The following is a 22,583-nucleotide window of genomic DNA, read 5'->3' on the forward strand; positions in this document are numbered from 1 at the left end:
GAATCCAACAAAGCTTTACAAAATGTAGTTTTTGTTTATCTTAAATAAACAAATACGAACCAACATTGTTATAAAGGGACTCCAAATAACACAGTATAGCAAAGCTAATTAGGGGGCACTAAACCTGCAAAAACTTTCTAATTATTAAGATACTGACTAGTCTCACCATCACGTTTGACTGGCCACCTACCAAGTCCTCCAGTAGTCAGTGGTTAGCCATGCAACTAGTCGGACAAATCAGAAGAAGAAAAATATCTGACATGGGACCCCAATTGTTGAATGGCAAGTACTAGCGCAATGGATAAGAAAAACTCTTGCAACTAAATCCATGATCTATAGCTATTGGCCATCCCGTCCTGTCGTTCATCGTCACAGAGGCTGATTGTTGAACCAGTACGTGGATGCCTGACTCACCGGCGCATGTTGACCCCGCGCGCAGACTACCGTCGGGGCAGAGGCAGTAGAACGCCGCCGCCGCGTTGTCATACCGGCACTCCCGCCGCCGGCGCTGCAGGCGGCGCAGTCGCCGATGGCGGCTGCCTGCCACTCCAGCACCAACCCGTCTTTCAGCAGCCGGCTGTAGTTGGCCGCCGTCATGGCCTCGGCCTCCCGCCCCAGCACCGGGACGTACGTGAACGTGCACCCTCCCGTCGCGATCGCCGGCGGGCTGTCCCAGTAGTCGTAGGCCCCGGCGAGGTACGCGTAGATAGGGGCAACGCAGCTGGATGTGGCGTTGACGGAGCCGGGCCCGCTCGGCTGCGTGCTGTTGCAGTTGTAGTGGAAGCACAGGGCGCGGTTGCTCCGGATGATCGAGAACGGGCTCAGCGCGACGCTGACGGACACGTTGAAGTCGGTGCGGCACACGCCGCTGGCGCCGCTGATCCTAGTGTGGGAGGCGATGAAGGAGGTGTTGGTGTAGTCGATGCCCTGGACATGGATGGAGGAGCCCTTCACGGAGGCCACGCCGCCGTTGTCGCTGCACCAGACTTCGAACGACGGGTGGCCGCAGGATGAGGTGTGGTTGCTGCCGCTGACGCCGAGCCAGAATGGGTATCTGAGCGTGAGGCTCCCGCATGTCGCCGGCTCGCAGTCGGCGTGCGCGCGGTGGAGGAGGAGGAGGAGCAAGCAGGAGGCTAAGAGCGGGAGGATTGGCAAGGCTGGATGCATCGTGCTGGCCTGCCTGCTGTTCGATCAATGGAGGAGCTGCTGACGGGTTGAGAAATGGCGGAGGGGATTGGAGACGTACCACGGAGAGAAGGTGGTCAAACCTCAAAAGGGAATTGGAGGAGCAGGGAGGCGAAGAGCGGGCATCAGCTGGGCAGACTGGGCGCATGTCAACTGGAGAGGGAATTGGCCGGCAGTGGCATCAGCAGTCCTCGCAGTAGATGTATGAAGAATTATTTGCGTTCCACCGTCCTGTCACGATACCAGTTTACTTTCACGAATTCACGAGGTCAAATTGAGGATCCGGATACAATTGAGCCGCAGCTCGCCGACGCCGGAAGCAGCCGGGGTTCTATTCGAGAGTCTAGGTTCTACACGCCAACCTCAGCGAGCACACGCAAATAAAAAGACGTTACAGAGTAGACGAGCCTCCTCAACGCTTTACCCATAGCGGGCCTTCATACTTTGGGTTGGGCTTCTTCAGACGCTTTGGCCGGCCCAAGTCTTCCTGCTCTTTGCCTTTTTCCTGGGCACCTTCACTAGCTTCTGATATTGTCGCTGGTAATCCTGATGGCTTCATGACATTCCTCCCTCCTTGAGAACCGGCTTGACCCCAAGCCGGTGCAGCTGGAAACTGATTCTTGAGCTCAGTTTCATACTCCCGTGTCGCCATTGATAAGGGCCAAGAGGACCATGCCACAAGTATTTGAGAAGAAAGCTTAGTATTGTTGTTGACCAAGCGACGATCCAAAATCTTGACAGGGATACGATACGCCTCATGAGTGGAGTCAGGTAAAATGGGACTGACCTGCAAGGAAGAGGAGACTACCTTCTTCAATTGGGATACATGGAATACTAGATGTATCATGGAGGAAGGTGGTAATTCCAGTTTGTAAGCCATGCTGCCATCATGAAAGGGCCAAAATACCGAAAGGAAAGCTTGTGATTACTCCTGGAAGCCACACTCGTTTGAACATATGGTTGCAATTTGACATACACCATTTCCCCAACAGTGAAAGATCTCTAAGATCTATGCTTGTCTGCTTGATATTTATGTCTCTGCTGAGCTCTGAGAAGGTGTTGTTGCATTAACTGAGTCATCATTTTCCTATCAATTAACCATGACTGCAGATCAGGAACCGCACAGGATTCTACCACATCAATCCCAAAATGTCTTGGGGTCTGACCATATACCACTTCAAATGGAGTCTTCCCCAACGAGGTGTGATAACTTGTGTTGTACCAAAACTCAGCGAGAGATAACCATTGCTTCCATTTAGTAGGACAAGCATGAACAAAGCATCTCAAATAAGCTTCAAGACATTGATTGACCCGCTCTGTTTGACCATCTGTTTGTGGATGGTAAGATGTATTCATCCGAAGCTCAGTGCCATACATTTTAAATAGTTCTTGCCACACTGCACTAGTAAATATCTTATCTCTATCAGAGATCATAGCTTGTGGCATGCCATGCAACTTGAAGACATGATCCATAAACTGAACTGCTACTTGAATCGCAGTGAATGGATGTGTTAGTGGAATGAAGTGGCTATATTTGGAGAATTTATTAACAACCACTAAAATGCAATTGTAATGTTTGGATTTGGGCAGTCCTTCAATGAAATCTAAACTCACCACTTGACAAGCAAAATCTGGGACTGGCAATGGTTGCAGTAACCCAGGGTATTTCACCCTCTCAGTCTTGGCTTGCTGACATATGGTACATTGAGCCACAAATTGCTTGATCATGTGTTTCATTTTGGGCCAGGCAAAGAAGTGCTTAATCTTTTGATAGGTCACTTGAAAGGCAGAATGACCTCCCATTGCTCTAGCATGTAAGGTCTGACAGATTTTGGTCTGCAGCATTTGATTACCATCAACCCAGATTCTATTTTTGTATCTAATCAGACCATCTTTCAGTGTAAAAAATCCTTGTGGAGATTTAATTGACAAGGCTGCCAGCAAATTGCTTGTAGCAGGATGATGCATATAACCATTCATTACTTCCTGAAACCAGACAGGTTGGACAGTGGATAGAGCCAAGAATTCACTCTAAACAGTAGTAGGTTTTCTGGATAAGGCATCAGTAGTCTTGTTGTCTGCACCCTTCTTATAAGTAATTTTGTACTGCAAGCCAAGTAGTTTAGTGAGAGCCTTCTGTTGCCATGGGGTGTGCAATAATTGATCATCCAAATGAGCCAGGCTTCTTTGGTCAGTTCTGATCTCAAACTCAGCCTCAATCAAGTAGTGCCTCCAATGGTCCACAGCCAACAAAATGGCCAAGCACTCCTCATAGGTAGAGAGTCCTTGATTCTTGGGGCCCAATGCTCTACTGACATATTCTAGCAAGCCTCCCTGATGTAAAACAGCACCAATTCCTCAATCTGAAGCATCAGTCTCAATAATAAATGGTTGCTGAAAATCAGACATTGCTAGAAAAGGTGCAGTTGTTAAGGCTTGCTTCAAAGCTTGAAAAGCTTCCTCATGGGTAGCTGTCCACAAAAATATTTCACCCTTTTTCAACAGAGTAGTCAAAGGCTTGTTGATTAGTCCGAAATCCTTGACGAACTTTCTGTAATAACCAGCCAAGCCTAAGAAACCCCTGACTTCCTTCACACATGTAGGAGTGGGCCACTGCTGCACATCAGACACCTTTTTTTGTATCAGTAGATATACCTCTCGTACTAATGACATGACCCAAGTATGACAACTGCTCCTGTGCAAAAGCACATTTGGACAGGTTGACCTTAAATTGATGCTGGTCCAAAATCTGAAATACCTGTCTAATGTGCTCAATATGATCTGCATATGTCCGATTGTAAATCAGGATATCATCTATGAAGACCATAACAAATTTTCTCAAGTAAGGGGCCAAAATAGTATTCATTTCATGTTGAAATGTTGTTGGTCCTCTAGTGACACCATATGGCATCACCTTATACTCATAATGGCCATGATGAGTCTGAAAGGCCGTTTTGTATCTATCACCTGGGTCAACCAATATCTGATGATAGCCTGAAGCCATGTCTAAGGTTGTGAACCACTTAGCACCCCACAATTCATCCACAATTTCATCAAAGATTGGGAAAGGAAATCTATTCTTGATAGTCATAGCATTCAATCTTCGGTAGACCACACACATCCTCCAATCACCTGTTTTCTTCTTCACTACTAAGACAGGTGAAGCAAAAGGACTTTGGCTTTCTTGGATCATACCTTTGTTTAACAATTTGGTTACTTGATTTTCAATTTCATTCTTTTGAGCTGGATTGTATCTGTAAGGCCTCAATCGAAATGGTTGAGCTCTTGCTATCAGAGGTATGGTGTGAGAGCTGGATCTTCCTAGAGGAATCCCCTTAGGTTCTTGGAAGAGCTCAGGAAACTGTTGAATCAGGGTCTGAATCTCTTCAGGATATTGCACCGGCACAACAGGCTGATCAGAAATTTCGACTTCCATTGCACACCATATATCATCATTCTTGTCCAGCTGCAGCAATTCATGTACTGAAATAGCAGTGCAAACTGACAAATCGGTCTGCAACCCTTGCAAAAGAACTTATGTGCCTTGATATTGGAAAACCAGGGACTTCAGCTTCCAGTTCACTGTCATGGGACTATGTTGTTCTAACCAGTCCATGCACAATATGATATCATAGCAATGTAAAGGCAATCCAAGCTGGACAATTTAGCAATTTATGAGTACACAGCAAGATACTGCCATTGGCTACTCTGACTTGAATGGGAGTAGGTAAAACTCACCACTGAGACCACTGTGCAGCCAGAGACTCACTGATAAAGCTGTGTGTACTGCCAGAGTCTACAAGCATTACTACTTCGGTGGCATGAAACCTTCCCATCATCCTGACAGTTTTGGGTGAATCAGTCCCTTGGACAGCATGAATTGACAGAGCCATCAAATCATCACCCGAATCTGACTCCTCATCCACAGTCAGCTGAGAGTTTTCTTTTCCACCATTTTGCACCAATTGCCACAGCTCCTCCACCATATTGAGTGAAACTATTGCAGCACACTTGTGTCCTGGTTGCCATTTCATTCCACACTTGTAACATAGGCCCTTTGCCTTTCGGTAAGCCATTAAGGCTGACACCTTCTCCTCAACATTTCTCGTTTTCTGTGATTCCACCACTCTTTTTTCCTTAGGTAAACTATAAGACACAGGAGCCTTGGAATGGTCTTCTCTTCGGGTGGTTGGAGTCCTTGCAGTAGTATGGACAGCAGGGGTGCTCACATGCCCAGTATAATAAGACATTCTGTTGTTGAGTTTAAAACTTGATGAACTTTCACCTCTTCTGTGATCCTTCCTTGACATATCAGCTGCCAACTCTTCCTGTAAAAGAGCAAGAGAACTAGCAGTATCCAAAATCTCAGGCCTATGAATTAACACTACTGCTCTAATATCATCTCTAAGACCATCAATGAATTTTCTAACCACATTAGCAGAATTAAATTTAGCATCATGAGCCAAAATCTGATGTACAAGTTCATCAAATTTCTCAATGTACTCAGCCACACTACCACTTTGCTTGACATGAAAGAATTGTCGAAGCAACAGATTGTGTTGATCTCGGTCAAAACGTTTGCAGACCAGATGGCACAATTCTTCCCAAGACTGGACACAACTGGGATCCTCTAAGGATTGTAACCAGTAAACTGCTGGGCCAATAAAGAACATGGTAGCTAATTTCGTCCGAAAACTCTTAGGCACAGCATACAACTCAAAGTAAGTTTCACACTTCTTTCTCCACAATCTAGGACTACTACCATCAAATTCAGGAAAGGGAAGCTGAGGTAACGCAACATGCATGTTCATAAGAGAAACAGAGGAATCACTACTAGCATGGGCAATTCCCCCAAGAGTGAAAGGAACAGGGGTGATATTCAGAGCATTGTTCACACCTTTGAATGGGGCCGGAGCGATGGTGGTAACCACACCATGGCCAGTACCCCGGTGGATGAAGTCATCATGGTGGCCATTAGGCCCTGAAGCCGCTCCAGTTGGAGGCGCGGTCAGATGGGCGACCGTCGGCTTCGTGAGATCAATATCTTCATGTTGGAAGACCTTGTACACAGGATTCTCCTTCTCTTCTTGATTCTGCGCCATCAGATCCACTTTGGCTCGGAGTTCCTCGACAAAACCCCTCAGCTCTTCGACCTTGGCATCAACTCTGGGCCTCCACCCTGCCAACTCCTTCATCGCCTCTGTGTTCGCATCCAGCGACAACTTGAGGGTGTCGAGAGTTTCTCGATCTGTGGCACAATCCTCCGCGCGATCGGTCTGCATCTTCTTCATCAAATTCGCCAAATCCTTGACCGATTGTTCCATCTCCGCTGATCGTTTCTATTCCCTTGTTTGATACTGGGGACGTAGAAGATAATCAGGGATCGACGACGCTAGGATATCAAGCTCTGAATACCAATTGTCACGATACCAGTTTACTCACACAAATTCACGAGGTCAAATTGAGGATCTAGATACAATCGAGCCACAGCTCGCCGCCGCCGGGCGCAACCGGGGTTCTATTCGAGAGTCTTGGTTCTACACGCCAACCTCAGCGAGCACACGCAAATAAAAAGACGTTACACAGTAGACGGGCCTCCTCAACACTTTACCCATAGAGGGCCTTCATACTTTGGGTTGGGCTTCTTCAGATGCTTTGGCCGGCCCAAGTCTTCCTGCTCTTTGCCTTTTTCCTGGGCACCTGCACTAGCTTCTGATATTGTCACTGGTAATCCTGATGGCTTCATGACACGTCCGAGTGGGAAAATAGTACTGTACGACGTTAGCCTTGACTAGTCTTTCTCTTTCCTTGCTTTTCTTTGCTCCAAGTTGCTCCAGACTCCTGTTTCCGTGTCTCGCTGTCCGGAGGGGGCGGCTGGTGAGAAGACCAGCATCAGCAACTGCTGTTGTTGGCCATCGACTACTGACTGATCTCGGGCCACCGATAAGGAAAGAGAAAATTACCTATGATGAGGGCTCAAAAAAAAAATTGGTCTTCCTTCTATGGCCCAAAAAAATCGAACTTATCTGTAAGGCCAAGAGTTGATTTTCACTTCCTTATGTGGCCTTCCGTCTGTACCGTGAGGCTGCACCGTGACTTTGAGCCATAGGAGGAAGGGCAAATGACCAATTTGCCCACCATCTCATATCTGTAGACTTCGTTGACTTCCTGTCCATCCCAATCCCGTGTCCCGTACGAGACAGGCAGGCAGAGCCTGATGGAGACCACTACCGCGGTCGAGAAGGAGCCGCCACCGGTGGATCCGGTGCCGCCACCGGCGGATCCGCCGCCACCGCCCACAGATCCGGCTATCCTGGCCCTCCCGCACAGCCCCGCCGGCGCCACCCTCCCGCGCGGCCGCCCCGGCGCGCCCCTCCCTCGCGGCCCCGCCGGCTGGAGGTGGAAGAGAGACATGACGAGTGAGACCCGCATGTCATAGGGAGAGAAAGAGAGGGATGGGAGGTGGGCTGACTTGGGCCTAAAGGGATGAAACTAGATTGGGCCTGTTAGGGGGGTTTTCGGCCCAGGGAAGCTTTGGAAGATTTGGAATTGAGTAGAGAGGAAAATAAAAGATATCCAAATTTGAATTCAAAAGATTTTCAAATTTGAACTCACCAAAAAGATCCGATATGCAAGATGGTGTCATTTTATGCAGTTTTTGAAACATGAAAATCATTTCGGGTTAGTAGTTAGAATTAGTTAGCCAGTTTATATTTTTTGATTGGTTGTAAAATTCAAAAAAGTTCAAATTTTTAGTGAATTTTAAATGAATTTGTGCCAATTTTTATGAATTCATGCAAACTATAATGAATTTGTGCAAAATTTTATGAATTCATACAAATTATAATGAATTATTATGATTTTTATGAATTATTACAATTTTTTGTGAATTATTATGATTTTTGTTGAATTATTAAATTTTTTATGAATTATTACAATTTTTTGAATTATTATGATTTAGTATGAATTTTACGAATTTGTTTTGCTTATTTATGAATTATTTCGAATTTTTATGTTATTTTTCTGAATTATTATATTTTTTATGTTTTATTATGAATTTTTAGGAATTATTATGAATTTATATGAATTATTACAAATTTTTATGAATTATTATGATTTTTTCAGAATTTTTATGAATTTTTTTGAATTTCTATTGGCAAGGGTAGATTAGTCTTTTTACCTCTGCTCTAACACCATTACCCCCTAAATCTGACGGAAGACCACATAAGGAAGGCAAATTCAATTCTTGGCCTTATAGGTAGGTTCGGTTTTTTTTGGGCCATAGAAGGAAGACCAACTTTTTTGAGCCCTCATAGGTAATTTTCTCATAAGGAAACCTTTGGTCGCCTGTTGGGCCCCGCCCCCGCGCCTGTCCTGGCGTTGCTGCCTCGTGCCACGAATCGGGTGACGAGCGACAACCAGAGGTGGTAATGGGTCATGGTGCTCATGTCTCTGTCACAATCCAACTCGGTTCTAATTAATTTTATTAATTAAAAAATGCATAGAATTTTAACCTGATCCTTTATTGAGTCTAGCACTTAAATTTGCTAAGCTGAGTATCTACAACAATTACACAACAATCTATATATTTTGGCCAATAAAAAGAAGCCTAAATATTCAAATATTCACTCTTGATGTCTATAAATTACAATTGGCTCCAGGGATCGAATTGATAATAGAAAAAAATACTCACGACAAAAGTTGATCCAAAATACTTCTATCTATAATTAAAAATAACTCAACATTGTTAGGGTTTAGGGTTTGACGGCTCACTCAAGCTTGAAGGCGGCGGCGGCAGAGTCCTTTTCATCTCCCCTATGGGAGAACAACTCAAGTATGTGCTCCAGATCCTATTCGAAGTCTCCAACAACGAAGCTGAATACGAGGCACTCCTGCATGGGCTTCGCCTAGCGGTTTCCCTCGGTATCAAGCGACTACTTGTGTTCGTCGGTTCTCTACTCGTCGTACAACAAGTAAATAAGGAGTGGGACATCAACAAGGAAACAATGGATGCATATGTGACAGAAATAAGAAAACTTGAGAACAAGTTCTTAGGATTGGAGATCCACCATATTGATCGTGATGACAATGTGGGAGCCGATGTCCTCTCCAAGCTTGGCTCTACTCGAGCCAACGTACTACCAGGAGTTTTTGTACAAGAACTCCTCCATCCTTCTGTCAAGCTCCAAAATCACCCAACCACCGACATGGAGGCTTCGGCCACGGTCAGGGAGGTTATGATGATAGAGGAGGATTGGAGGGCACCCTTTATCGACTTCATCAGAGAGTTCAAGCTTCCACCCGGCGTCGAGGTGAAGGGATTTGAAGCTGCTCGCATTATTCGACGGAGCAAAGGATTTGTTCTAGTTGGCGACAACTTGTATAAGCACTCTGCTTCTGGAATTCTCATGAAGGGTGTCACTTTAGAAGAAGGCAAAGATATCTTAAGAGAAATCCACGAAGGAACCTGTGGCAACCATGCTGCATCAAAAACTTTGGTCGGAAAAGCATACAGATCGGGTTTTTTCTGGCCTACAGCTGTATCAGATGCTGAAGACCTCGTCAAGAGATGTCCTGGATGTCAGTTCTTTGGCAAGCAAGCTCATGTTCCAGCTCACAATCTGATTACAATTCCTCCGTCTTGTCTGTTCACGTGTTGGAGTTAGGATATGATCGGACCTCTAACCACAGCGCCAGGGGGATTCAATCACATATTGGTAGCAGTCGACAAGTTCACCAAGTGGATCGAGTACAAACCAATCGTCAAGATCTTAGCAGATAGAGCAGTCGACTTCATCTCCGACATCGTACATCGGTTTGGTTTTCCTCGCACGATCATCACAGATTTGAGTTCCAATTTTACCTCTCAATCTTTCTGGGCCTTCTGTGATAACGCCTACATCGATGTCAAGTACATGTCCGTCGCTCATCCGAGAGCCAATGGCTAGGTGGAGCGCATCAACGGAATAATACTCGATGGCTTGAAAAAGAGAGTCTACGACGCCAACACCAAGAAGGGTGGCAAGTAGATTCAGGAGCTACCTCATGTAATCTGGGGACTGCGTACTCAGCCTAGTAAAGCAAATTGCCAAGTTAAACCGGTTAATTAAGCATAATGGCCGTCATTTGAACACATTAGGCGCATTAGCTTAATTAAATGTAACTTGATAGCCTGTTTCCAACCCACGGCCCGATCAAAACATCACCAGTAGTCTCGCATAACGGCGAGCGCAGACGGTACCAGCATGATACAATTTTACAAAATAGATAACAACATAAATATTTACAAAAACAACTTTAAATTTAGAATTTACATAAAATAAATGACAGCAGCAGAAGATAATATAACCTAAGAAAGATCTTTAAAAGATCAATTTAAAATAAAATCAAGCGAAATCTACAAAGACGTGAGGACGTCACATCGAGCCCACCGATGTTAATCCTGGTTAGCTTCTATACCTAAAACAGGGCAAACAACAAACCCTGAGCAACTAATACTCAGCAAGACTTACCCGACTATGGGTATACTTAGCCCATTATCTAGACATGAAAGGCTTTTGGCTGGTGGGTTTATTTGTCAAAAAGCTTCTAAGAGTAAATCCTTACTTTCAGTATTTTAGCCAAATTAACTGGGAGTAGCTACTTTTATATGGTTTGCATATCTACAGCAATCAGTGTGGAAAAAACAATTGATTAGATGCAACAATATCAATCATCTCATTTCTTTCCATTTTCTTACTAGGATGCGACGCGGTGATCAAGGTGCTCATGTCCGAGAGCGACTGACGGCGAATAGATCCGATTTAACCTTGCAAGGTGGACCTAACCAACATGGCACGTATTTGTCCTGTCAGACTATACGAGCCAACCATTCTCCTCCCCGCCTCGAACTATAGGAACCAGCCCAACGACATATAGTCAGCCGAGCCCCACGAGAGACAACCAAAAGTAAACATATACATCCCAATTCTCCGCGACCACTCTACTACCCTAGGAGTTGGGTGCGGGTTTCTGTACTTTCAAAGTAAGGCAGTACTAGGCTTACCGCTTTCGACTACCTCCTACTCCCGGCATGCGGTTAGTACAGTTCAAACTCGATCAGTAGGGCCAACAACGGTACGGTCCTCAATCGACACAGACGGGGCTAAGAAACCCCGGAACCCTGTCCAGTTTCCATATTCTACATTTCATCATCATTCCCCGCCCGGTCTTCAACTTTCATTTACCTCATCTTTCTTTCATTAGCTCATATATTTAAAACATAAGGACACCCTATCTCTCGCAAGTAACCGGAAATTACTCGACTTCTACCGAGTCCTATTTAAGCATGGCAGTGCTATCGACCTACAAATACTAGTATAAGACCCAAGGGAACCTATGGATCATGCAACTAAGTTTTCATTCAACGCCTAGAAACTTAATGCATAATTAAGTAAATAGATAACATTTCATAAGTTAAAATAATAGGTTATGCACCGGGGCTTGCCTGGGGTAACACCAAGTGTCGGTGTTTTTACCCCAGGCCTACCTAGGGATGCTCTAGGTAGGAGATTGTTTGGGGTCAGATCGCCGGATCTGGAACTCGAAGGTAAACGCAAGGGCACAAGACACAAATTTAGACAGGTTCTGGCCGCCGAAATAGCATAATACCCTACGTCCTGTGTGGTGGTTTGGTATATTTCGCCCTGCGCTGGGTGTTTGGCTCTGTTGAGCTTATGCCGATCTAGGTACCCCGCCCTCCTTTATATAGTCCAGAGGGTGGGATACTACTCGGTTTACAAGGTAAGAGTCCTAGGAGGATTACCAAGTAGAGTCCTAGGAGGATTACAAAAGAATCCTAGCAAGAGTTTGATTCCTTCCTTCTTTATTCAGATCTATGCGGTGTGCACAGTCCCGTGGGCCCGAGTTTGACAAGCCCCCGAGCTCTTCGTAGCCGAGTCTTGTAGGCGTCGAGTACTTCTGAAGGCATCTTCGAATGCTTCGAGTGCTCTGTCGAGTGCCTCCGAGCTTCTCGTCGAGTTCTTCGAGTAGTCTTCCGAGTACTTCTTGGCTGCATCGAGGTTATGAGGTGCTCAAGCCCCGAATCTTCTTTTATATGGTGCGCGATGAACTCGCGCTCCATATGGGGTAGCCCCCGAGCCTTAGGTTAAATCGCAGAATCAAGCTGAGGGTCAAATCAGTCTTCAATCTTCTGGTCTATATCTTCTAAGAATTTGAAAAATAAGCCGTCGATAACACATATCCCACAGCCCCCGAGCCTTGAATCCAAATTCCCAGATTTGGAATTAAGGATCCGAACGTCGTGGCTCACGGTGTAGAATTTTTCTTGCCTCCAGTCTTCATGTGAATCAGCATCGAGTAGTTTTGTGTCCAGCCCATGAGCCTGAGAGCTTGACATGCTTCGAGAAATACGCCGAGTTGTCTGTGTCGATGAAGTGATAGCTAGGTAAGACAGCTCTCAGGAGCATATCTCACCCAGCAGTATGCTCCAGGTCCAATCTCCTGTAAAGCAAACATAGAAATGTGTTTGTGAAATGATATTTATGATATCGAGTTGGGCGCTAGTGCCAAAATCAGTCAAAAAACTGTTAAGACTTAGCTGGCATGATTCAAAAAACCTTACAAGATTTAAAGATCTGCCATTACTAGTCAGAAACTGTAAGACTAGCTGGCCTGATGCAAGACATCTTGAAAAGGTTTAGAGATCTGCCATTACTAGCCAGGAAGTATAAGACTAGCTGGCTTGATGCAAGAAACCTTAAAAAAGTTTAGAGATCTGCCATTACTAATCAAAGGGATTAAAGGACTGCTAGGCCTGATGCACTAAACCTCAAGAGGTTTAGCGAAATACTAAAACCAGTCGAAAAAGGTATAAGTGACTTATCTTGATTCTGGCCGACTAGTCGGAGTTGGTTTCGACTAGTTGATAACAATGCGAAGCCCGCTCTCGACTAGTTTTCTAGTCGAGACAAGTAGTTCAAGTAGTCGACGATGGATCGAAGTAGTCGACGGCGGGTCGCTGATTGCTCCAGTTCGATTTGTAGACAAGAGTAATTGCAATCCATGCACGTAAGCGAGGGTTAGCAAGATAAAAAAGTACACCTTGCAGATGCAACAGAAAATAAAAAAGAAAGAAATATTCTTTCCTCTGTTTTTGTGGAGTCGGACTCGACGGAGTCTTGTCGAAGTAGTCAATAGTACGCTGGCGAGAAGTCGAATAGTTGCTGACGCAAGCTGGAGTCGGTCCGAGTTGACGAAGTAGTCGATGACGCTAGCTTTCCAGTATTCCGCTTCGTATATGCTTCTGAAAGCCTGACTTGCATGTCGTGTACGACCGCATGGCTTGTGTGCAACATATGCACGTGCATGTAGGGCTTGCGGACACCGTTTGGACTCTGTCTTGACTGCACATCGGATTTGCTCCTCCGCTTCGTACTTGAACTCGACGAGAACAGTTTGACGACGGAATCAACTCTGCGGGACCCGCTGGAACTTGGGCCAATAGATGAATTCTTGTCTGCTTCGGATTGTGACTCGCAAAGTTGGATGAGCCGCCTGGTTTAAGTCTCGATTTTGATGCTGCCGCCGAACAAAGGATCAGACCGCTGTTTTGATAATCTTGACGTAAAGATCGAAAATTCGCCGAGTAGATGGATTTTAACGATGAGGTCCTTCAAGCTCGCCCAATAATCGCAATGATAGCCCCACAGTGGGTGCCAACTGTCGGTGTTTTTACCGCAGGCCTACCTTCGGGCCGCCGGAATAGCGTAATACCCTACGTCCTGTGTGGTGATTTAGTATATTGCGTCCTGCGCTGGGTATTTGGCTCTGTTGAGCTTATGCTGATCTAGGTACCCCGCCCTCCTTTATATAGTCTAGGGGGTGGGATACTAGTCGATTTACAAGGTAACAGTCCTAGGAGGATTACCAAGTAGAGTTCTAGGAGGATTATAGAAGAATCCTAGTAAGAGTTCGATTCCTTCCTTCTTTACTCAGATCTATGCGGTGTGCACAGTCCCGTGGGCCCGAGTTTGACACTAAGTTAATGTTAATATTATTAAGGCCTTGGGCCCTTTCGACCTTGGGCCGGATCTTTAGATTGCTTCAGTTGGTCCTCCTCACATTGCTCAGCCACGATCCGGTTCACCACGTCCTCATCTACGGAATCTACATGTATGCACATGATCATGAATGAATGCAGATATAATTTTACAACACATAGGGCATTCATTAACCGAACATAAAATAAACTAATAAATTGCACAAATTAAAGTGGTCGCACAAGATAGTGAAGACAAGGATTGCTATACATCTTGTCTGAAGTATTTCTTAAATTAAACATCACCCGAATGAATTCGGAAATATGATTATATATCTCCACTACTAATAACACGGAGTCATTAACTAATATTGTAGTCACACATCAACCATGGTTTAATCCTTCCAGTCTATGATCATAACCTAACCTAGCACGATTCGAAATTTGGATAATTATTATCTCAAAATTACACACAAAAATTTACACATATAAAGTGATACAAATTAAACCCTAATTGCTAGGATCATCAAAATTTTTATAAATACAAACTTAGAAAGAAAATCAGTGAAGAACAAAGCCTAACATGCTAGGATACGATTAACATATTTTACATAATTTTTATAGGATCATATGTATATAAGGAAATTATCTATTAAGCACTAACAAATTAAGTCGTTAGCTCATGCATATATGCACCAATAAATCTAACACCTTTGTCACAGCACAAGCATCACATAAATAGCCTACCATAAAAATTTCATAGCAAACGGAGCAATATAACTACAATTTTAAATTTATCCCTAACAAGTATAGATAAAATTCTAGGACAATATTTTTCTACTAACACTTATTGTATTATGTACCCACTGCATAGGTCTACTAACTAGGATTCCAAAACATCTTCATTTTCTTTTTTATGATTTTTCTACAATTTTTAAACGAATTTACAAGTTTACTGCAAAATTTTAATAACAAAACTAGATATTGCATCTGGGTCCCTGGGTTTTATAGAAAAGACCCTGGAAAGAATTGGGGGCTTGCAATTTGGCCCTTACGGTGGCCGGCGGTGGTTTGGGCCGAAATCCGGCGACGGCGAGGCTCGCCGGCGGTAATGGAGGGGTGGATGAGCACGAGAGGGTCAAGAGCTACCTATAGATGGCTTGGTTGGGGGTTGGGGACGACGGGAGATGCGCCAGCGGTGAGAGCAGGGTGATGACGGCCCTCGGCGCGGCTTGCGGCGGCACGCCGGCGAGGGAGGGCGATGGGGGCCGGGTTGAGGAGCTTCAAGGGGCTGAGTACGAGCAGTTTTGGGGCTTGGTGGAGTGCGGGGCGAGCTCGAGCGGTGGCTCGGTGTGGAGGTGCGGCGGTGGTCATAGCGGGTGGCGTTCTCACCGGCGGCGAGGCCTTGCTGGTGACGAGGCCAGTGTGGGGAGGTCCAGGGGCGCAAGGCGCACCTCGTGCACGCGTCAGTGAGGCTGAGGCGGGCCAGTGCCGTGCGGCTGCGCAGGCAAGCCGGCGTAGCCATGGCGGCGACGACACAGGGCGCGCGGGCGGGTGGCGGACGGCGCACGCGGCGCGTGAGGTAGCGTGGCGGTCGGGTGGGCTCGCGACCTGCGCGGCTGGTAGGGCTGATGTGGCACGCGTGGCGCACAGGCGGCCGGCGGCGCAGGCGTGTGTTCCCCGGTAGCGGTCGCGGCCAGCCAGCGGCTGGGTGGCACGGGCCTGTGGCCACCGCAACTGAGCACAGCCGGCGCGCTTGGTGGCGGAGCGCTGGACGGCGTGCAGGGGGCGGCGAGCGCGCGGCAGCAGCGTTCGCGCGCGAGCAGGTGAAGCTGGCATGGTGTTGACGCTCCTTAGTGAGCCAATTTACGTACTGCATGTGCATGAATCGTGGTAGCTTTTCCCTTAGAGTACTCCCCCAAGGTTTATCATCCGTGGATCGGAAGCGAACCGACTAGGGTTTACCATCTAATCTATCGAACCTATCCTAAACATGAAGCGAAGATTGCATATAAACTGAACACTTGATAGATATGAATGAAGCATAAGTGTTCATCACACCCACAACTGTAGGTGAGATAACACAACCAAGGAGCTAGGGCCTATTGTCTCTAGGTACAGTTCTAGTCAAAAAGGTGATCAAAACATAGATTGCATCTCAACTAAAGGTACACAAAATCATCTCTCAGAAAGGCGGCTCGCAAGCAGCCTACTTTCCCAAGGTTGCCGGTGCGAGGTGCGTGTTAACGCCTAAGGTTTCCCAAAGCTTTACCCCAAACGCCCACCAAGTGCTCTTACTCGAAGCTCCTCCTCTTGGTGGCCGCGCAACGACTCCCATGGTACTCGCCATCGATCCTATTCCACATCATGTCGTCGTTAGAATTTTTCCCTCCGCCATGCTGTCACCACACCGGGGTAATCAACCAACTAGCTAAAACACGCTAATTCAAACGTACCCGCAAGATATAGACTAATCACCACGAATAGATCTAATCTTACTATGAACATATGGATGCATCACATATGAGAAAGAAAGCATGCATTGAAGTAGACCAAAGTCGAGACAACTAGAATAAAGAGTAGATTGATATCACCATCATGTGTGTACGTACCCCGACGAATGTTGGGGATGACTCCCGAACTCCACCATGGCACAACCTCGCAGGGAGGCCATGGCGGCTAGGGGTGGCCTAAGCCATCTCCTAGGTACCCTCGAAGACTCGCTGCGGCCGTCAGCCTCCTCCGGACTTTGGCCCTAGGTTTTCGTCGAGTTCTAGGTGGATGGATGCCCTGAGTTGAATAAGGTGCGAGCTATTTATAAGCCGAGGAAGCCACCGGTCGAAGGGAAGGCCGAACCGCCTCGGAAACGGGCTAGGCCGGCCGGTCTCATGGGCCTAGGTCAGCCGGCCTACCCTCTTTCGGGATTGCATCGGTCTCCTCTTTCGCGTGTTGACTCCTCGCATCTTATAGAGTTTATGTCCTTCACGATTGCACCCCATTGGACGTCGTTATCTTAGAGATATCTTCGAGGAAAGGATAGGATAGGGAATCCTTCCTTAAATCTTCATTTGTTTTGCTTAATTCCAAAGTATCTTGATCTCATCTTCGTGGGATTGGTCCTTTGGGCTCTCTTGGAGGATGGATGTGCATGAATGGGCTTCGAATCAACATGGGCTTTGGTCCTTCCTTTGGGCTTTGGCCTTCGTCTTTCTCCGTGTTAGCGTTCGATCACGGGCCTCGTCATTTCATGCTCCAAAATAGGCCAAATACCTGCAAAAACAAAGTTCCTCCAAAATATATGTGCAAATGTGAAAATAACCAATAATTAGGCCGGGGTTAGGACGGTTAGTGATTTTGATATTAAATTCATGCCATTATCAAGGATAAACAAGGGATAAAATGGGTACTTAAGGAGCGCCAACATTCCCCCCATGCTTAAACCTTGCTCGTCCTCGAGTAAGTCCAGGAGCTTTGCTTATAAAGAAATCAGCGTTGCCCCTCAATGTCCTCTCTGCACTTAGTCATACATAACAAGACATATTGCTCTCTCAAGTATTTAGCATTTAAGTTCATGTTGTGACCGGCTACTTTTTCATTATGGAAGATAGATTAGCAATTAAAGAACAAGCCACAATAATAAATAAATGCAATGCTCTCAAACTTAAGCGAACTTCAAATCTTTACCTTGTTTCATCGTGAAGAGTTTTCAAAAGAATGCATATCAAACATAAGTGAGGTTCTCTTGCAAAAGATCATGGGAATACTCATCTCATCAAGTCTCTCAAGCCTACATTAGATTGTCTTCAACCTATTCTACTCATATATAAAAGTGGAAGGCTTATGTGGAGCTTGGTAGGTAAAAACAATCCTAGCAAAACATTATATCTGAAATATTGTCAAACTAAGAGAGAGATCTATTGGATTTACTGAGACTAGTCAAAAAGGCCATTGGAAAATAATGTTGGAGAGGGAGAAAGATGAAACACACACATTTAGATAGGTGGACATGTGCAAGTGGAAAATGGATGATCCCGAGACACAAATGAAGTTCTCGATATCGGATTGCACATGGTTGGAAGATTTGAGTATGGAATAGTTCTTCAAAGTAACTTGGAAAATTAATGAAGACAAAAAGAGCTAAGAAGCATTTTATTCTTCTCTTTTTTCTTTCATTTTTCTTTTCTTTTCTTTTCTCTTTCTTTCTTTCTTTTTCTTTCTTTTTGCTCCTTAGAGCTTTTGATAACATAGAATACTTACCCAGCCATCCCCCATGCTTGAACGAATGCTCGTCCTCGAGTATGAATAGTGGGAGAACCAATTAGCTAGGGTAAGTATCTCAAATTCACCTTCTTCTTCGTAGAACCTCTTGAATCTCCGGGGAGCCTTGTCTCCCAAAACTTTTCTTTATATGGTGCCCTTGATTCTTTTGATTCCGTCAAAATGATAATCCATACTCAAATTGGGTTGTGGTCAAGGAGGTAATCACAAAAAGATATTTTTGGTTTAGGGTGGATATCCAGCGAGGTTTGCAAAATTTCCGAAGTAGAAACTCACAATGCATGGATAAATAGGCTAGCAAAAAGAATGTTACACAAAAAAACAGAATGACCAGCTTCTTAGTCTCATACCAAAGAAATCAATCTTAATCCAACTCATCAAAATATAAGTTTGCAATCTAAAGGTTTCATTATGAAAGAATATGTATGTATAGGCTTTGGTAGGTAGAACTTTGCAAGAGATTCACAAGTGTAGATAGCATAGGAATTAAGTTTTCAAATTAAACAACACAAGGTGTAAGGTCATCGGTAGACTTAAATCAAAGAGAAACATAGAATATGTGGATCTAGAATTTAGTCATTTAACCTCCACAAATAAAAGAACCGGTATTTAATCATTTGAATTCCATTTAATTGAGAGCAAATGGTCAAGTCATATACAACATAGCGTAGGTAAAACAAAGCAACAACTTTCATCACTTTTCCATAAGCAAGAGCATATAAGAATATCATCGTGGTGAGCTCAAGGTGATGGTGGTTATCATTCATTGAAAACAAAAACAAATCTAGGTTGCACTCCTAGTAGTCATGTTATTATAGGGAGAGATATACAAAGGTTGCATCTATGGTTGAAGGCATATATGTACAAGCATTTAGAAAAAGAGAGAGTTGAGGAAGAATTACCGTCCTTCTCGATGCTCGTAATGAAGTGTAGCGCGGCCTCCCCCATACTTAACAATTGTGCTAAGCATGGAAAAAAAATCATGAGCACCTTGTGGCAACCGTGATTATCTTACTCCATGAGATCTTTCTTCTTTGTCCACGAAATCCTCCCCCATGCTTAGCATGATGCGCGTGGAAGGAGAAGATGGACCATCTTGCAATTCTTGAAGTCCTTCCCTCATGTGTATGAATATCATCTTAAATATGTCTTCACCTTTGTTGCCTCAATTTTCTTCAACTTCTTCTTATACTACGTCATGGTCCCAATCATTGCTTCACATCGTCGTCGCCTCCTTCAATTCCTCGTTGTCCCATTGCTACCTCATCTTCACAAATTTTTTCTTTCAATTTCCAGAACAGAACATGTACTGAAACATTGCTCCATTGCGAAGTGTATGAATCTTCCTTTTCAACGAGTCCTCATTCGCCCAAAATTGATTCCGAACAAGAGAGTTATGTCCATTTCATCCCAGCGCTGCAATCTGTCCCGACGAATTTCAGAACGCGCAATGTCCAATGTTCTTGCCATATCTCCTTGTATGGGTCTTCAAATTCATTGATCTTGGATGCGTTGAAACGGGAATTTCATGGATCTTCTGAATATCAATTTTTTATTCCTTGTACATCTCTGTACATGCACAAAATTTGATGAAAACAGTGGGGCTTGCTCTCGAACTTTGGGGATGTTGACGAATTTGATTTCTTCTTTGATCAAGAATTCATGGGAACACTTTGTCATGCCTGCAAAACAATTCAAGTGCACAATCTACCCCCAAGGTTACAGTTGGGAGTAGAAACCATCGCCAACAAACCAAAAACATCCCCAAAGATACTTAACTTGTGGCATAATTAGTCTAGTGAAAATTAAACCTAATGGGTGTATGTGAATGCAAGTGGGAGGTGTGTGTATGCGAATGAGAGGAAAATGGATTGATATCTTGATCAAAAGAGCTTAAAGATGGAGGTCCGCAAACAAGTTTAAACATCACGTTGACACAAGATTGCAAAAGGTAAATGCTATCATGATAAGCATTACATGGATAGGAAAGCATACATCAATAAGATTGAGACCAAGCTAGCAAAATGAGGGAATGAACAATGGAATGGATGCAAAGTGCAAATGCAAAGTTAGCAAAAACAAGTGTTAGCAAGGTTGAAAGGACCTTTCGATGTCATTCTGCAACTAGCTTATTAAAAAACAATTGCTAAGAGTGACAAAAAGCCTTCGCGACACTTCATAAGAAGTGAGGCTTTTGTCAATGAAAAGGTTATTTATCGAAAAGGACCAAGCAACCGAGCTAACAAGGTTTTAGAAGTAGGTTTATGGGTTTCCTATATTTTTTTTGGCTTAAAACAAAAATTTTGAAGAGAGAGTGTTGGGTATAGAAATTCTATCTAAGGTGGTTTTAAAAAAACTAGAGAGAAACAAAAGTTAGATTTTTTTGAAAGAAAAACATAACCTATGGTTTTAGGATTGCTCTATGAGTGGTTTTCCTAAGGGTTTTAGGATCTCAAAAGCGAGGCTAGTCAATGTTTTTAGAATTTTTTTTAAATGCAACATGCAATGCAATGCAAGGGTGAGATGAACAACATGGTATGCAAAGCAACACGGGGTGGGTGAACAAAATGATATGACATGATGAGGTGGTCTAAAACAAAACAAAAAGTTAGCCTAAGTTAACTAGCCGCAAGTTTAGAATCAAAGGGTGGTGCAATGCTTCATAAATCTCTCTAAAAGGACACAAAGAAAAAGTCTCTAAATACTAATAGGCACACAAAAAGGTCTACAAGTTTCCCAAGATCAAATAACAAAGTGCTCCCTCAATAACATTTAGAATGCACAACATGAAGTTGTGGTTTTTGTTAGAGCAATGGTACAATGTTACTTGATATTCCAATTAAAGAGTGCAATGTAGACGGTCATATTAATATATATAAATAGATAAGTAAAATGAACGGGTTGCCTCCCGCAAAGCGCTTCATTTAAAGTCATAGAGCTTGACTTTCTCACATACCTTCTTATTGATGTGAAGCCATGGTCCTTCATGCAAGAGGTGAAGGTGTTCCTTGCAGCTCTTATTTCACTTCCCATGTTGGACATGATCAATCACGCTTAATGGAAAACTTGCCCAATCGTCTCTCACATCATCGTCATCTCCTTCTTTGTTGTCCTTCGTCGCTACCTTTCTTTTCACAGATTTTCCTCTCTGTCCAGATTAGGAGTTGCACCAACCAATTGATCCAATGCAAGGTGCACGAAATCTTCTTTCCAACAAGTCTTCATTTGCCCAAAACGCATTCCAATTGAGGGAGTTATGCCCCTTTTTCCCTGTCACTGCAATCTGCCCCGTGTTGATTTCAGCACGTGCATCTCCGATGTTTGAGACATAGCTCCTCCCATGGGTCTTCAATTGTATCGATCATGGATGCGTTGAACCGAGGACTTGATGGAGATCCTAAATATTCAACTTTCTTGCATTGTAAATCTCTGGACTTGTGCACAAATTGATGAGGCTTAGCGACGTCCGTTCTTGAAACTTGAAGATGTTGATGATGGTGATCAAAATTTTGGGCACGGTTTCCCTCCTCATCATTTGAGTTTCATGTCCTGCATGGTTAGTGAAATTCGGGGCTTCTCCCGACATGTGCTCTTTTAGGGTCATGAGCTTGACCAAGCGCAAAGCAAAATTGAGATTTGCAAGTATTTGTAAACATATGCAACATAATCACATCCTCGATTAAATTTCATCAACAAGGCATGGTGTAATTAAATGCAGCATGTGTTTCTTGCATAGTGCGGAGCTCATTATTAGGCAGAGGTTCTTTAAGCGTGAAATCAATATTCTCAAGAAACTCTAGCCTATCATCATGAAAAGAACAAGGCATAGAATTTAAACTTTCATTCCGACTATCGGTTCGAGCATGAGATTTTTAAAGATTATCAATAAAACCAATAGAAGCTTGAGAATTCAATGTATACCTTAGCCTCGGAGCTTTTTCATACTCATTGGAGTCGTGGTGCTTTGTGCGAGATGTCATCTTGATGCACTCTTCGTGGTCCGTCGTGGTTTGCTTCTCACGTCTCCATGTGTTGATTGTTGCACTCTTGTAATCCGTCGTGGTTTGTTTGCAACATCTTC

At 44.3% G+C, this 22,583-nt stretch overlaps 2 protein-coding genes across 2 annotated transcripts; one reads left to right on the forward strand and one right to left on the reverse strand.

Annotated features, from left to right (window-relative positions):
• Positions 1 to 369: 369 nt before the first annotated feature.
• Positions 370 to 1,167, reverse strand: LOC120700847 (LEAF RUST 10 DISEASE-RESISTANCE LOCUS RECEPTOR-LIKE PROTEIN KINASE-like 1.2). Its single transcript, XM_039985063.1, has one exon. The coding sequence runs from the start codon at positions 1,165 to 1,167 to the stop codon at positions 370 to 372; it is 798 nt and encodes a 265-aa protein (XP_039840997.1).
• An 8,024-nt stretch (positions 1,168 to 9,191) lies between these two features.
• LOC120700848 lies at positions 9,192 to 9,851 on the forward strand. The gene has a single exon (XM_039985064.1). The coding sequence runs from the start codon at positions 9,192 to 9,194 to the stop codon at positions 9,849 to 9,851; it is 660 nt and encodes a 219-aa protein (XP_039840998.1).
• Positions 9,852 to 22,583: the final 12,732 nt, after the last annotated feature.

The sequence above is a fragment of the Panicum virgatum genome, chromosome 3K, assembly GCF_016808335.1.
Source record: "Panicum virgatum strain AP13 chromosome 3K, P.virgatum_v5, whole genome shotgun sequence".
Taxonomy (NCBI): Eukaryota; Viridiplantae; Streptophyta; class Magnoliopsida; order Poales; family Poaceae; genus Panicum; species Panicum virgatum.

What these genes read in the sequence shown, in the direction of transcription:
- LOC120700847 (XM_039985063.1), bottom strand. Translation starts at nt 1,167, where the DNA reads ATGCATCCAGCCTTGCCAATCCTCCCGCTCTTAGCCTCCTGCTTGCTC.
- LOC120700848 (XM_039985064.1), top strand. Translation starts at nt 9,192, where the DNA reads ATGGATGCATATGTGACAGAAATAAGAAAACTTGAGAACAAGTTCTTA.